Raw genomic sequence first — 17,121 nt, forward strand, 5'->3', positions numbered from 1 at the left:
CAGTGGTTCTTGAGAAGAAGATTTTCAAAGATGTTTCCTATAAATTTCTATGTAAAACTTTGATTCCCCATTGTGGCCCCGCCCAATCCCCGGGGGTTATGATTTGAACAATTTAGAATCTTCACTATCCCAGGATGCTTTCTCATAAGTTTCAGCTTTTCTGGCACAGTGGTTCTTGAGAAGAAGATTTTCAAAGATGTTTCCTATATATTTCTATGTAAAACTTTGATTCCCCATTGTGGCCCCGCCCAATCCCCGGGGGTCATGATTTGAACAATTTAGAATCTACACTATCCCAGGATGCTTCCACATAAGTTTCAGCTTTTCTGGCACAGTTGTTCTTGAGAAGAAGATTTTCAAAGATTTTTCCTATATATTTCTATGTAAAACTTTGATTCCCCATTGTGGCCCCGCCCAATCCCCGGGGGTCATGATTTGAACAATTTAGAATCTACACTATCCCAGGATGCTTCCACATAAGTTTCAGCTTTTCTGGCACAGTGGTTCTTGAGAAGAAGATTTTCAAAGATGTTTCCTATATATTTCTATGTAAAACTTTGATTCCCCATTGTGGCCCCACCCAATCCCTGGGGGTCATGATTTGAACAATTTAGAATCTACACTATCCCAGGATGCTTCCACATAAGTTTCAGCTTTTCTGGCACAGTGGTTCTTGAGAAGAAGATTTTCAAAGATTTTTCCTATATATTTCTATGTAAAACTTTGATTCCCCATTGTGTCCCCGCCTAATCCCCGGGGGTCATGATTTGAACAATTTAGAATCTACACTACCCCAGGATGCTTCCACATAAGTTTCAGCTTTTCTGGCTCAGTGGTTCTTGAGAAGAAGATTTTTTAATGACCCTACCCTATTTTTTGTCTTTTCTTAATTATCTCCCCTTGCGAGGGGATATGTCCCTTCATTTTAACAATTTAAATTCCCCTTCACCCAAGGATGCTTTGTACCAAGTTTGGTCAAAATTGGCCCAGTGGTTCTTGAGAAGAAGTCGAAAATGTGAAAAGTTTACGGACGGACAGACGGACGGACAGACAGACGGACGGACGGACGACGGACACAATGTGATCAGAAAAGCTCACTTGAGCCTTCGGCTCAGGTGAGCTAAAAATACCTAATTACAGTTTATGAAAGCAAATTTTTAAATTGAAATTAATAAACTACAATGTTTAATGGAAAGATTGGGGCAAAATTATGTAGAAAATCTTAAAGTTATTTTTTTGTAAATATTTGGGGGGCCAAATGTGGACGTTTAAACGATTCATTCTTTTGTTCTTTTATTACAACCCCAGTCTTAATATGTCTGTGGCGGCATCTCATTTTCTCTGTATTTTACTTTGTAGAATTTATCTTATTTGAGTATCCGAACTGTAGTTTTAATAACCAATACTTGTTTCGTTCGACAATTAACCGGCTAAGCGGGTACTCGTTGCCAACATTTGTTTTCTTTAACATGTTTAAAGAATTGGTTTGTGTATTTTTTTCATCATGAAATCCGACTTATAGTGCCGAGTGTACATGTATATGACGCAGATCTAATTAGACATCAGGTTTAATTAGACTTAGTTTCCTCTCTGACTGTCTATGTGTATCTTCCTCTTGAAAAAAGTGACTGTTTGAATGCTTATGAATGATAAAATTACCCTTGGAAATTTTTTGACAAAAACGAAAAATACAAAAAAGTATTATGAAGAGATATAATATTCTTACCTCCATATGTCCAACCAGAGAACACACTCCCATCTTGATCGCACACTTCCTTATCCACCTTCTGGTCAAGATTTTTAGAGGCGTCCACCACCACAACATAGAAAGCTCTCCTGGTCAGGTAAATCTGGTGACAGGCGTAGTACGCACACTGGCCCCCAAAGTCAAAGAACGTCAAGGTCTTTCCATCCAATCTTTTAGTATGATTTTCAACATTGTTTTGGTCTTTGTATTTTCCTCTGGCTGAAAAAAGTGATCATGAAATATTGCATTGAACATTGCTGATGGAATAAAAACCAGAAGTCTCTGTCGAGACTGTAGCTCTACTGGTTTATACTTAAAACAAAGGAAGAGAAAAATAGCAGTTGGGAAACTTTAAAACAGCAATAAATAGAATCAAAGTCCTGAAGGGCCTGCGAGTTGACTTGCTTTAGTTAATTTAGCTTTTTCATACATCTGGACACCACACCTTATACATGTATTCAGTTTATTTTGCATCTTAAGAGATTGAATATTATATGTCTCCAAAATCAGTTAAAAAATAAAGTGTTTTTATAGCTTTTACTTTATATATAGAGGTTGGCACTAATGTGCTTCCGTACATATTGTGAAAAGCAGAACAGCAAGCCTAGATTCTATCATGAATTTAAGCACACTAGCTGCAGTGGTCAGTGTCATTAGTAATTAGTTTAAAGATTCCCACAGCAAATCTGGATTTTAAAAATAGATTTTTCAAGCACACTAGCTGCAGCTAATGAGAGCAGCAGGTGTTTGTGTTAGGAAGTATTTTAGGTCAATTATAAATAAGCTTCAGATGGGAAGATTAGATCCGCCTAACACACATGAACATATATTCATACGCAGTAATTGTACATCGTACAGATATTTAATCAAAAATTTCTTTAAAAGCTTGAAGACATAAATAATACAACAGTATGAAATTTTATAAAGTTTTCACCTCCTAAGTTTATACAATCACTCGAACAAAAGCATTTTTTACTAGAACTATCATATTTGGCGGATGGATCACTTTGATAAATGCGTGATAAATTTTACAGCTCTGAAACCGCTGTGTCAACAGGGAGTAGCTCGCTAAATGATCATTGCTGCTAATTAAAATAAAAACAAATGCACAGAACTTTATATCTTATTATAGTTTACTTGTGTGTCATTGAAATCAGACCAAAACTGTAGGAGGAGTAGCATTTTGAAAGCATTTCACAGAAATTTCTATTTTAAGTAACCACAGCAACACCGTTCATCGAAATAAACAAGAAGCCCATGGGCCACATCGCTCACCTGAGTAACTTTGGTGATGCAGTTCTTTAGCAGATTTCCCCTCTTGCTATACCTATCGTACCCCTACCCACTTCCCTTGTATGATTTTAATATTTTAGAATCTACACTACCCCAGGATGCTTCCAGAAAAGTTTTAGCTTTCCTGGCCCAGTAGTTCTTGAGAAGAAGATTTTTAAAGATTTGTTCTATATATTTCTATGTAAATTTGGATTCCCTATTGTGGCCCCGCCCTACCCCCGGGGGTCATGATTTTAACAATTTAATATCTACACTACCCAAGGATGCTTCCACATAAGTTTCAGCTTTCCTGGCCCTGTGGTTCTTGAGAAGAAGATTTTTAAAGATTAGTTCTATATATTTTTCTATGTAAAACTTGGATTCCCTATTGTGGCCCCGCCCTACCCCCGGGGGTCATGATTTTCATAATTTAATATCTACACTACCCAAGGATGCTTCCACATTAGTTTCAGCTTTCCTGGCCCAGTGGTTCTTGAAAGGATGCTTTGTACCAAGTTTAGTTAAATTTGGTCCATTGGTTCTTAAGAAGAAGTCGAAAAATGTGAAAAGTTTACAGACGGACAGAGGGAAGGACGGACGACGGACAAAATGTGATCAGAAAAGCTCACTTGAACCTTCGGCTCAGGAGAGCTAAAAACCGATGCATAGAATTATGTATCCTATTGAAATATACTTGTGTGCAAAGTTATATTGAAATCGGACCAAAACTGTAGGAGGAGTAGCATTTTGAAAGCATTTCACAGAAATTTCTATTTTTAATAACCATGGCAACATCGTTCATCGAAATCAAAAAACGATGCACAGAAGTATGTATCTTAGTGTAGTCTACTTGTGTACCATGTTATATTGAAATCAAACCAAAACTGTAGGAGGAGTAGCATTTTACAAAATTGTTTACAGACAGACGCACGGACAGACAGCTAGATGGACGACAGATGCATTACTATCTCATAAGCTGTTCTGGTCTCTGACAAGTAGAGCTAAAAACATAGGTAATCAGAGATAAAACTGACTTAAACACAAATGGATAAAAATGAGGTCAAGGTCAAATGGAAGGTCAAGGTCAGAATTGTTGATGCAGTTGAATTGCTTACATCAGTATGTATCGGCATAGCATATGAAGTTTGATACTGATTTAGGAAAAATGAGGTCAAGGTCAAAGTAAAGGTCAATGTCAAAATGTTGATGCAGTTGCATATCTCTCATCAATATGTATCAACATATGAAGTTTGAAAAAAAAATATATAATTATTGTTTTAATTAAAACTGACTTAAACACAATTTGATAAAAGTGAGGTCAAGGTCAAATAAAAGGTTGAGGTCAAATTTGTTGATGCAGTTTAACTGCTTACATCAGTATCTATCAGCATCATATGAAGTTTGACACTGATTAAAGAAAAGTGAGGTCAAGGTCAAAGGCAAAGTCAAGGTCAAAAATGTTAATGCATACTTTATTAATATTTGTACATCTGCAATACAGGATAACACACTATTAGAGCCCTTATGGTACAATGAAAGAATAACAAGAGGCCCATGGGCCACATCACTCACCTGAGCACTAAGGGTAGGAAAAAGTAGAAAATGACTTTGTAATGTAAAGTTTAAATCAAAAAGTAGTCCCATGACCAATCATGGATTTGCTATTTTTTAGAAAAATTAATGATTTTTAAAGAATTTTCCTATACATATCTTTAAAAACGTTGGTCAGCCATTTTGGCCCCGTCGTACCCAAGGGGGTCATGATTTGAACAATCTTGAATCTACACTACCTGAGCATGCTTTCATATAAATATGATAAATTATGGCTTTGTCATTCTTGAGAAGAAGAGTTTAAAAGAATTTTCCTATATATTTCTATGTAAAACTTTGGTCGGCCATTTTGGCCCCGCCCTACCCCCGGGGGTCATGATTTGAACAAATTTGAATTTACACTACCTGAGCATGCTATCATATAAATATGATGAATTATGGCTTTGTCATTCTTGAGAAGAAGAGTTTAAAAGAATTTTCTTATATATTTCTATGTAAAACTTTGGTCGGCCATTTTGGCCCCGCCCTACCCCCGGGGGGTCATGATTTGAACAAAATTGAATCTACACTACCTGAGCATGCTTCCATATAAATATAATGAATTATAGCTTTGTCATTCTTGACAAGATTTTTATAGAATTTTCCTATATAATTCAATGTAAAACTTTGGTCGGCCATTTTGGCACCGCCCTACCCCCGGGGGGTCATGATTTGAACAAAATTGAATCTACACTACCTGAGCATGCTATCATATAAATATGATGAATTATGGCTTTGTCATTCTTGAGAAGAAGATTTTAAAAGAATTTTCCTATATATTACTATGTAAAACTTTGGTCGGCCATTTTGGCCCTGCCCTACCCCCGGGGGTCATGATTTGAACAAACTTGAATCTACACTATCTGAGCATGCTTCCATATAAATATGATGAAATAATGCTTTGTCATTCTTGAAAAGAACTCTTTTTAAAGAATTTTCCTATATATTTCTATGTAAAAATTTGGTCGGCCATTTTGGCCCCGCCCTACCCCTGGGGGTCATGATTTGAACAAAATTGAATCTACATTACCTGAGCATGCTATCATATAAATATGATGAATTATGGCTTTGTCATTCTTGAGAAGAAGAGTTTAAAAGAATTTTCCTATATACATGTATTTCTATGTAAAACTTTGGTCGGCCATTTTGGCCCCGCCCTACCCCCGGGGGTCATGATTTGAACAAATTTGAATCTACACTACCTGAGCATGCTTCCATATAAATATAATGAATTATAGCTTTGTCATTCTTGAGAAGATTTTTATAGAATTTTCCTATATAATTCAATGTAAAACTTTGGTTGGCCATTTTGGCCCCGCCCTACCCCCGGGGGGTCATGATTTGAACAAAATTGAATCTAAACTACTTGAGCATGCTTCCATATAAATATGATGAATTATGGCTTTGCCATTATTGAGAAGAAGATTTTAAGAGATTTTTCCTATATATTTCTATGTAAAACTTTGGTCGGCCATTTTGGCCCTGCCCTACCCCTGGGGGTCATGATTTGAACAAACTTGAATCCACTATCTGAGCATGCTTCCATATAAATATGATGATTAATGCTTTGTCATTCTTGAGAACTTTTTTAAAGAATTTTCTATATATTTCTATGTAAAAATTTGGTCGGCCATTTTGGCCCCGCCCTACCCCTGGGGGTCATGATTTGAACAAAATTGAATCTACATGACCTGAGCATGCTTCCATATAAATATGATGAATTATGGCTTTGTCATTCTTGAGAAGAAGATTTTTACAGAATTTTTCTATATATTTCTATGTAAAACTTTGGTTGGCCATTTTAGCCCCGCCCTACTTGATTCTACACTACCTGAGGATGTTTCCCCATAAGTTTCATCTTTCCTGGCACAGTGGTTCTTGAGAAGAAGATTTTTTAAATATGCCATCAAATTGTCATTAATTCCCAATTATCTCCCCTTGAATGAGGCCGTGGCCCTTCATTTGAACAAACCTGAATCCCCTTCACCCAAGGATACTTTGTGGCAAGTTTGGTTGAAATTGGCCGAGTGGTCTTGAGAAGAAGTCGAAAATGTGAAAAGTTTACAGACAGACAGACGGACGCGGGACATAATGTGATCAGAAAAGCTCACCTGAGCTTTCAGCTCAGGTGAGCTAAAAATAAAAAACCAAAGTGTTTTTTTGTTGGGAATAAATATTTATATAGAAAAGGATTCATATAGTTTCTGACTTGCTCATTAGTCAGGGAACTTGTATTTCTTATGATAGATTAAAGATTATTTCAATGTAAAAATGTCCTTTACCATATATGAAGGTCTTAAGCATGCTATTTTATGTGCAATGCCAAAAGTAAAACACTTGGATTAAGTAAGAAAACCATTCCAGCTTGAGTTTATAATAATTTTGTGTAAAGATAAAAAATGATCTAGAAGAATATATGATTTGTTTATGTCCCAAGTACAATATAAACCTTTGTGTGAAAAGAAATGGACAAATGATTTTTCACTACAAGATGACTTTAATTGGAATCAAGTTTATATTAAAGCTGACATGAACTCTTAAAATGCCATCATTTTTCATCCTTGTACGACCTACTACATTCCTGTACACCTTTGTCCGCTGTATGTCTTCGATTCCGCCATTTTTAATTGAAAAATTTTGGTCACCTGTACCTGCTATATATAGCCTTGTAGAATTGTTTCACTTGAGTGATTTTCTAGTCTGGCAGTCGAAGTGATAATACCCTACTTTTGGTACCAATTAATTAAATTTGCAGAAAAATGTAACCTTTGGTATTTTGACATACGGGAGCATCAGTCACAAACACATCTTGTTTTTGAATGCATTTGTTGCATATTTAAAAAGCACACTTACACGAAATACATTCATGTACAGCAAAATTCCATGCAGGTCGAGAAAACGCGTCAAACGCTGTGATAAACATTTACCTGAATACTGGTATCGTTACAGGGAGTCGCACATGTTGAAAGAATTTTACTTTTATTGAAAAAGGCATCTCAGAAGTCATGTAATCCATTGCAAACTCAACAGTAAAAGATGCTTGGACACATGTGGCCCATGCCGATTATTTTATTTGGTCAGGGAAAATATCAAAGGATGAAAGCTCAGTGGGGTTGATTGAATTTTTTTTTTCAAAAATAAACATTAATCTTGTCTGTAGCCTAAATGTTGTAAATAAAATTTATGATTACATGGTTTAACTTCATTAAATTTATAATAAAGCATGCATTATTACGAATCATTCACCTTTTGAAGATATTTTCCTGTGATAGGAAAGGGGGAGGGATTAATAAAACATGCATAAGAACACTTTCATAAACATAATTTAAGAAAAACGTCTGAAACAGATTGGATTTCTTTATGATTATTTATTATCAAATAAATACTGTGTATTGGCTTTATTAGACCTAATATAATTTGATTTAAAGGTATTTCTAATTTTATGCACAATGAAAGAAAAAGTGAGCAAGTTAAAATACCCCACTTTCCCCCAAAAGTCATGTGCTGAAATTCCCAGAAAAAATAAAGGAATCGTAATTTTTCTTGTAATATGCTCAACTATACACATTGTGTCCTAAATATCTGCAAAGTTTGACAAAATCCTGTGCAGCTGTTTATGAGGAATTGCAATGACAAACTTCTCATCTCTATATTCTAGATATGGCCAAAATCTAAATGTAAAAGTGCGGAAATTCCCGAAAAAATAAAGAATTCGGAATTTTCTGGCGATGTGAATTTGTCAGGTCCCTGCGCATAAGATGGAAGGGTATATCCACCCGAGAAATCTGTCAACTGTAATTGTTTTTCTGCGGCATTTTTCGCTTGTGACGGCGTCTTGACAGTTACCACAAAAGCATATGATCTACATTTAGAGTGAAGTATTTCATATTAATTTTTGTAAAGCGCCTTATGACAAAATTTTATGCAAAGTAGGCCTGTAGGAAACAATTTCCATTGGGGGGGGGCAACAAAGAAATCTCATCGGAAACCTATATGGCCAATCTCGGATACGCTTATTTTCCACTGATGTTCGGGAGGGAGAGGGGTGGGCAAATAAAATTCCCTTTTACGCATAAAATTCCAGATGATACATATACAGTTAACACGGGTGCTTGGGGACAGGCAAAATTCACATCCCTTTGATACTAAAACAGAACGTAAACGGTTCTGTTTCATTTGTTTGAGGGTATGACTATTTAAAAACAAGAGACCCATGGGCCACATCGCTCACCTAGAAGCTTTGACCATTCTGTTCTTTACCAGATCCCCCCCTTGTTATACATAATGCATCCCCACCCTACCCTACTGATCATAATTAAGACATTTTGAAATCAACACTACCCCATGATCCTTCCATGGGCACATATGTTTCAGCTTTTTTGGCCCAGTGGTTCCTGAGAAGAAGACTTTCAAAGATTTTTCCTATATATTTCTTTGTAAAACTTTGATTCCCTATAATGGCCCTGCCCTTTCCCTGGGGTTTATGATTCCTACAATTTAGAATTTACACTACCCCAGAATGCTTCCACAGAATGCTTAACTTTTTCTGGCCCAGTGGTTCTTGAGAAGAAGATTTTCAAAGATTTTTCCCATATATTTCTATATAAAACTTTGATTCCCCATTGTGGCCCCGCCCTTCCCCCGGGGGTCATGATGTGAACAATTTAGAATCTACATTATACCAGGATGCTTCCACATAAGTTTCAGCTTTTCTGGCCCAGTGGTTCTTGAGAAGAAGTTTATCAAAGATTTTTCCTATATCTTTCTATGTAAAACTTTGATACCCCATTGTGGCCCCGCCCTTCCCCTGGGGGTCATGATTTGAACAATTTAGAATATACACTATACAAGCATGATTCCACATAAGTTTCAGCTTTTCTGGCCCAGTGGTTCTTGAGAAGAAGATTTTCAAAGATTTTTCCTATATATTTCTTTATAAAACTTTGATTCCCCATTGTGACCCTGCCCTTCCCCCGGGGGTCTTTATTTGAACAATTTAAAATCAACATTATACCAGGATGCTTCCACATAAGTTTCAGCTTTTCTGGCCCAGTGGTTCTTGAGAAGAAGATTTTCAAGATTTTTCCTATATCTTTCTATGTAAAACTTTGATTCCCCATTGTGGCCCCGCCCTTCCCCCGGGGGTCATTATTTGAAAAATTTAGAATCTACATTATACCAGAATGCTTCCACATAAGTTTCAGCTTTTCTGGCCCAGTGGTTCTTGAGAAGAAGATTTTCAAAGATTTTTTCATATATATTCTATATAAAACTTTGATTCCCCATTGTGGCCCCGCCCTTCCCCCGGGGGTCATGATGTGAACAATTTAGAATCTACACTATACCAGGATGCTTCCACATAAGTTTCAGCTTTTCTGGCCCAGTGGTTCTTGAGAAGAAGATTTTCAAAGATTTTTCCTATATATTTCTATGTAAAACTTTGATTCCCCATTGTGGCCCCGCCCTTCCCCCGGGGGTCATGATTTGAACAATTTAGAATCTACACTACCCCGGGATGCTTCCACATAAGTTTCAGCTTTACTGGCCCAGTGGTTCTTGAGAAGAAGATTTTTTAATGACCCAACCCTATTTTTGTCTTTTCTTGATTATCTCCCCTTGCGAGGGGATATGTCCTTTCATTTTAACAATTTAAATTCCCCTTCACCCAAAGATGCTTTGTACCAAGTTTGGTCAAAATTGGCCCAGTGGTTCTTGAGAAGAAGTCGAAAATGTGAAAAGTTTACAGACGGACAGACAGACGGACAGCTAGACGGACGGACGGACGAATATATATATATTGTTTATACAATTGTACATATATATATATATATATAAAAGTAAAAATCCAAAAATACCACAAAACATTTACTGCAAGCGCTTTCGCCATGTTCGGCTCTTCAGGCAGTCATACAAATGTCAGGTAGGTTACCTGGTAACGTCAAAAGCATAAAGTTCATTGTGACATCATAATACATGTAGGTAGCGTTAAGTTGGCGTAATCGTTAAGGTACAAATCTTGCACTAACTTTCACACATTATACAAATGAAATTTCAAAATATAAAATATATATAGTATCATTTGCGATTAAGTTTGGGTTTAAAGAGGTTGATAAAATAGTCTTCTTTTGCCAAACATAAATTTTCGTTTTCATTTGGAAGTTTATAAAAAGGGAAAATCTTAAATATTCCTTTGCCACATTTTGCGAAATGTTCACAACACGGTGTATTACGCACACTAGGGTCTTTAATTTGTTGTTTGTGCACACGAACCCTGGCATTTAGTTTTCCCATTTGTCCAATATAATATTCTTTACACGTCGGACAGATGGCACAGTGGATGATGTTTTCCGATTTACAGTTCATAGATGAGTTGGTTCGAATTTCCATTCCTGATTTAAGTAGGATTTTATTCCCCTCTTCTAAATATGTACACGTTCCGCATCTCGCCTCGGATCTCCGCATTTTTAATGGTTGGAATTTCATCCTGTGTAGTAAAACGGGCCTTGGTCACCATTTTTTCTTTTAGATTTGGTGCTTGTCGTCAACTGTTTATGATATCATTTGGTTGAACTAAACTTTTCATGTTTTCCGATTGTTCTAAAATGGGATAAAATCTTTTAGCGTCCATAAGGATGTTTCTATTCTTTGGGTTATGGGTAACTACAAAGGCTATTTTCCCGTCATCATTGGCGCCGTCTATATGGCGTGGATTTCTTAGGTCCTCTATTGGAATTTCGGATGCCTTTTCTATTCCAATGTTTATTAGATTCATTGGATAATTTTGTCTTCTTAAATATATTTTTAATTCTTCCAAACGTCTACATCATAGAGTTTGATGTTTAATAATTGTACAAATTCTTCGTGATAAATTAAACTGAATATTACGTTTTGTGTTGGATGGGTGGCACGATCTAAAATCCAAATATTGGTGCCTGTCCGTGGGTTTACAGTGCAAGTCTGTAGTTATACACAATCCATTCTTTATAATAAGAAGATCTAAAAATGGAAGTTCCGTACGACTTTTTTCTATCGTAAATTGTATGGAATCGTGGAGGTTATTAAGAAGTGAATGGAATTTAGTTTTCTCGCATAATCACCAGTGTAAGATTGACTTGTCCGGTGTGAGACAGCAGTGTGAGATTTTTCTGTCTTACACTGTGTATTACTACGCCACGAACGAGAACGTAAACATTCCGTCATTATATAAAAAAATTGTAACAATGTAAAAAAAATATAACACATAATTAAACTGTTGTCATTTAACTTATTAATATAAACTTATTTTCATTCAAAATATTGTCGTATTTTCAGTTTTTTAATGGCACTATTTTTAGATCGTGGAATGATTCTTCTTTAACGCTGTCGGATAGATAAGTTTTTTATTCCCAGTTTTTATCTTTCTGATTAATTTACACGGACTGAAAATTATTTTATCAGTTTACACTACGTGTAAACCATTTTCAGGTACGTTCTCTCCGATGGTGTATTCAGATTTTTAATTAGATGGAAAATTAAAAATATTTTTTAGCCCCATCATGGCGACGTCATTGACAGGCCGTTATTTTGGATAAAATAATGCGAGAAAAATAATCATTCATTACATACTCGTGTGGAAATAGTGAAATTCCACCTCGGGGCCAAGATTCACAGTCTAGGACTCGGCAAAGCCTCGTCCTAGACTGTGAATCTTGTCCCCTCGGTGGAATTTCACTATCCCACACTCGTAGTAATGAATGATTCTATTAGTCTTCTTCACTCCTGGTCCAAAATATGAAGCAGTCGTCTAGGTAACGTTTCCAATTATTTTTTATGTAGTTAGCAATGTCGACATCAAACAGTTCAGGTATTTTTCCATACAGTTGATCTTCTAAGTATCCCATCACTAACGTTGCGTATGAGGGAGCAACTTTTGTCCCCATGGCAGTTCCTTTTATTTGTAGGTAGAACTCATAGTTAAAATGGAAATGGTTATTTTCCAATACTATCTTCAGTCCTTCTAAAATGAATTCCTTTGGGAATCGTTCATTTATAATATCCGGATGTTTGTCTATCCAGTAACTCACTGCTTCCAGTCCCCAAGTATGTGGGATATTTGTGTACAAACTTGTTACATCAAAACTGACGAGAATAGTGTTTGGGTCCACATTTTGGGGAATATAATTAAGAAAATCCATATCATCTCTTACGAAGCTGGGTAATAATTTGCATAGTGGTTTCAATAATATGTCAAATAAATTACTCAGTCGTTGGGTGCTTGATGCAGGTCCAGCGATGATCGGACGTATTTTAAGGTCGGCAGGTTGAGATATTTTTATATATGCGTCATCACAATTTTTCACAGCTTCCTGGATCTCCTTAGATTTGTGGACTTTTGGTAATCCATAGAAATTACTGGATTTCAATTCAAAGATAGAAAAGAAATCAATTTCATTTTTTGTTAAATTGTCGGCATATTTTTTAGTTAATTTCTCAACCTTGAGCATTGTGTGACGATCTTCGTTAGTGGTTAATTTTCTATAAATATGACAGTTCTGAAGTTCGTTCAGTACCATATTACCTCATATATATTATATATAGCTAGACTATCAGGCAGGGATACTGAAATCTCGAAAGACTCACTGTAACAACATAAAACAGTTATATTCCTCAAAATGCACATACTTTGTGGTCGGAGTGAAAAATAAAAAAAAAAACAACTCAAAATTGAATTCGGCAGGTATGTCTGCCTTCCAAGAATATTTAAGTAACGGTCATGTCAATTACTTTTGCATGCCCCCCCCCCCCCCCCCTAAAAAAATCAAATGCCTAAATGTCAATCTAAACAGGGGATGGCCTTTCTCAGGTTGTGTATGTGTGTGTGTGTGTGTTAAAGAACATATAGATGTACACATAAACAAGATGTGTTTGTGAAACACTATGCGCCCGGCGGCAACAAAGTTAAAAAAATCTATTTTTAGCATATTGATCACAGTCAAGGTCACAAGGTCATTGACCATGGTGTCATTTGAAAGAACTTAATCGGTGGAGTAAGCATACTAAATATGAAGTCCCTATCTCCTATGGTTCAAAAGTTATGGCAAAAAGTGTAAAGAGATATTTTTAGCATATAGGTCACAGTCAAGGTCACAAGATCATTGACCTTGCCGTCGTTTTAAAGGACTTTTTCGGTGGAGTATGCATACCAGATATTAAGTCCCTATCTCCTATGCTTCAAAAGTTATGACAAACAGTGGAAAAAGCCATTTTCAGCATATAGGTCACAGTCAAGGTCACAAGGTCATTGACCATGGTGTCATTTGAAAGAACTTAATCGGTGGATTATGCATACCAAATATGAAGTCCCTATCTTCTATGGTTCAAAAGTTATGGCAAAAAGTGTAAAAAGCTATTTTTAGCATATAGGTCACAGTCAAGGTCACAAGATCATTGACCTTGCTGTAGTTTGAAAGGACTTTATCGGTGGTGTATGCATACCAAATATGAAGTCCCTATCTCCTATGCTTCAAAAGTTATGACAAACAGTGGAAAAAGCTATTTTTAGCATATAGGTCACAGTCAAGGTCACAAGGTCATTGACCTTGATGTCATTTGAAAGGACTTTATTAGTGGAGTATGCATACCAAATATGAAGTCTCTATCTCTTATTGTTCAAAAGTTATGGCGAAGGTTAAAGTTGACAACAGACAAACAGACAAACAGATAAACGGACAAACAGACAAACAGACAAACAGACAGGACAAAAACAATATACGCCCGGGATCTATCGACCCGGGCGCATAAAAATTGTATTCTGATTAATTGCTATTAAGATTTGAAGTAAATAATTACCGTACCTCAAATTACTTAGTTTAGATTTAAGATTAGTACCAAAATAATCAGTTATAATTGACAAATGAATTTTGCGACGCAAACTAACTGCAGACTATATATAGGACTTTGTATAGAATGTACATTAGAACTACATGTTGATAGACAATTCACAATTATAGCTTATGAACAGCAGTTATAATACTTTAACCCCCCACCCCCTTTTCAGCTGCGCAAATACCAAATAACTTCTCTTGCCACTTGTGATATTTTGCCTGACCAAAATGAGATCAGCATGGACTAAGTGTATAGATGTGCTAGTCTGTACCAAGTAATGACATTTTGTTTACTGTTGAGCTTTTATGGAGTTCATTTCTTTTTGGTGATGCATATTTCAATAAATGGGATTCGATGTATATCACTTGACTTGTGCACATCTTTGAACCGATGCAATAACCTTATTTCCAGGTATGGGTACGTTTACAGCATTCAAGGCAATTTCTCAATATGCATCAATTGCATCTTTAGGACCTGCAAATCAAAGACCTTGGTAGTTTTGTTCCATACAAATGCTTTAATTTCAAAATGTGTTTGCAGATTTTACTGCTTTTTATTTCAAGTTTATTCTGCATAAATTGGCGCACTGTCAAAATACGTACTCATGCATCTAAATTTCTCTTCCACACTTGCATTTTTTTCTTTTGATTCAAATCTATAATTATTCAGAAATATGATTATTATGTTGTTTATTGTGGTTTTGAAATGTCTTGATCACCTCATGTGTTCTCATAAGCTTTACCATCGGAGATGTGCACAAGTCGATACCCAAGCCAAATAATAATTCAAGTGTAACGTCCGCATTGGGGTATACATCCTTTCAATGAGACAAGGTATCTGAAAGAAATATGGCGGAATACGGCTATAGTTGGTATGAAACAAGTCGTACATAGATGAAAATTTTGCGTTTTTAAGAATTCATGTCAGCTTTACTTTTAAAAACCTAACAAAAGATACAACATTGTTTTGGTTTCAATACAGAATTCTACATAGAACAATTGGTGTGAATAAATATTTGTTTTTTTTTTTTGATAATCAGCAGTGTGCACTGTGCTCACAGGAACATGAGACCCTAAAACACTTATTTTTTTAATCATGTGATTTTGTCAAAATAATCTGGTCATCCTTAGAAGATTGGATCTGGTAGAACATTGCAAATTAATAAACAAAATATAATCCTCTGTACTACAGACATTGATGTGGGTTTGAATATTATTATTGTATTAGCAAAAAAATATATCTTTCAAACATCAAGAAAAAAGTGTACTATCTTATTTAATGATTTATCATTGTACCTCAATAATTATTTTGTTATAGACAAAAATTATATGATGTTGAACAATTTGAAAAAAGAAGGTCATTGAAAAATTGGAAATGTCTTTTTCAAAGTAATGATTAACCATGGCAACACCATTCATCGAAATCAAAATCCAATGCATTATTTTATGTATCTTAGTGTAGTCTACTTGTGTGCCATGTTATATTGAAATCAAACCAAAACTGTAGGAGGAGTAGCGTTTTAAAGAAATTTCAAAGAAAATTCTATTTTAAGTAACCATGGCAACACCGTTCATCAAAATAAAAAACCGATGCACTATTTTATGTATCTTAGTGTATTCTACTTGTGTGATACGTAATATTGAAATCAGACCAAAACTTAAGAAGGAGTAGCATTTTAAAGGAATTTCACAGAAAATTCTATTTTTTGTAACCATGGCAACACCGTTCAACGAAATAAAAAACCGATGCTTTATTTAATGTATCTTAGTGTAGTCTACTTGTGTGTTACTTAATATTGAAATCAGACCAAAACTGTAGAAGGAGTAGCATTTTAAAGGAATTTCAAAGAAAATTCTATTTTTAGTAACCATGGCAACACCGTTCATCGAAATCAAAAACCGATGCACTATTTTATGTATCTTAGTGTAGTCTACTTGTGTGCCAAGTAATATTAAAATCAAATCAAAACTGTAGGGGAGTAGCGTTTTAAAGGAATTGCACAGAAATTCCTATTTTTAGAAACCATGGCAACACTGTTCATCGAAATCAAAAACCGATGCACTATTCTATGTATCTTAGTGTAGTCTACTTGTGAGCCAAGTTATATTGAAATCAGACCAAATCTGTAGGAGGAGTAGCGTTTTGAAAAATGTGTACAGACAGACGGACAGCTAGACAGACAGACGGACGGACGACGGACACCTTACTATCGCATAAGCTCTTCTGGTCTCTGACCAGTAGAGCTAAAAAATAGTGATGCAGTTGAATTGCTCTCATCTTTATGTAACAGCATATTAGGTTTGAAAAAAATATCTTGAATGGTATCTTTAAAACTAAGCAAAACAATAAATAAAGATAAGTAAGGTCAAAGGAAAGGTCAAGGTCAAAAATGTTGATGCAGTTGCATAGCTCTCATCAGTATGTATCAAAATGTGAAGTTTGATTACACCATCTTGAATGGTATGTTTAAAACTGAGCTAAACACTAATTTAAGAAAGTGAGGTCAAAGGTTAAAGGAAAGATCAAAGTAAAAAATAGTGATGCAGTTGAATTGCTCTCATCTTTATGTAACAGCATATTAAGTTTGATAAAAATATCTTGAATGGTATCTTTAAAACTAAGCAAAACACTTACTTTAAAGATAAGTT

The 17,121-nt window shown here is 35.5% G+C and overlaps 1 protein-coding gene across 1 annotated transcript in view; it reads right to left on the reverse strand.

Annotated features, from left to right (window-relative positions):
- The window catches only part of LOC134263569 (probable serine/threonine-protein kinase pats1), a 44,890-nt gene that overhangs the window by 7,782 nt on the left and 19,987 nt on the right, over window positions 1–17,121 (reverse strand). The window contains exon 4 of the mRNA XM_062745945.1: window positions 1,727–1,966. Within this exon, the coding sequence (XP_062601929.1) occupies window positions 1,727–1,966 (240 nt within the window). The remainder of the gene's footprint in view (window positions 1–1,726; window positions 1,967–17,121) is intronic.

This window comes from Saccostrea cucullata, unplaced genomic scaffold (genome assembly GCF_032062105.1).
Source record: "Saccostrea cucullata isolate Sc308-1 unplaced genomic scaffold, CSIRO_AGI_Scuc_v1 ctg2503, whole genome shotgun sequence".
Taxonomy (NCBI): domain Eukaryota; kingdom Metazoa; phylum Mollusca; class Bivalvia; order Ostreida; family Ostreidae; genus Saccostrea; species Saccostrea cuccullata.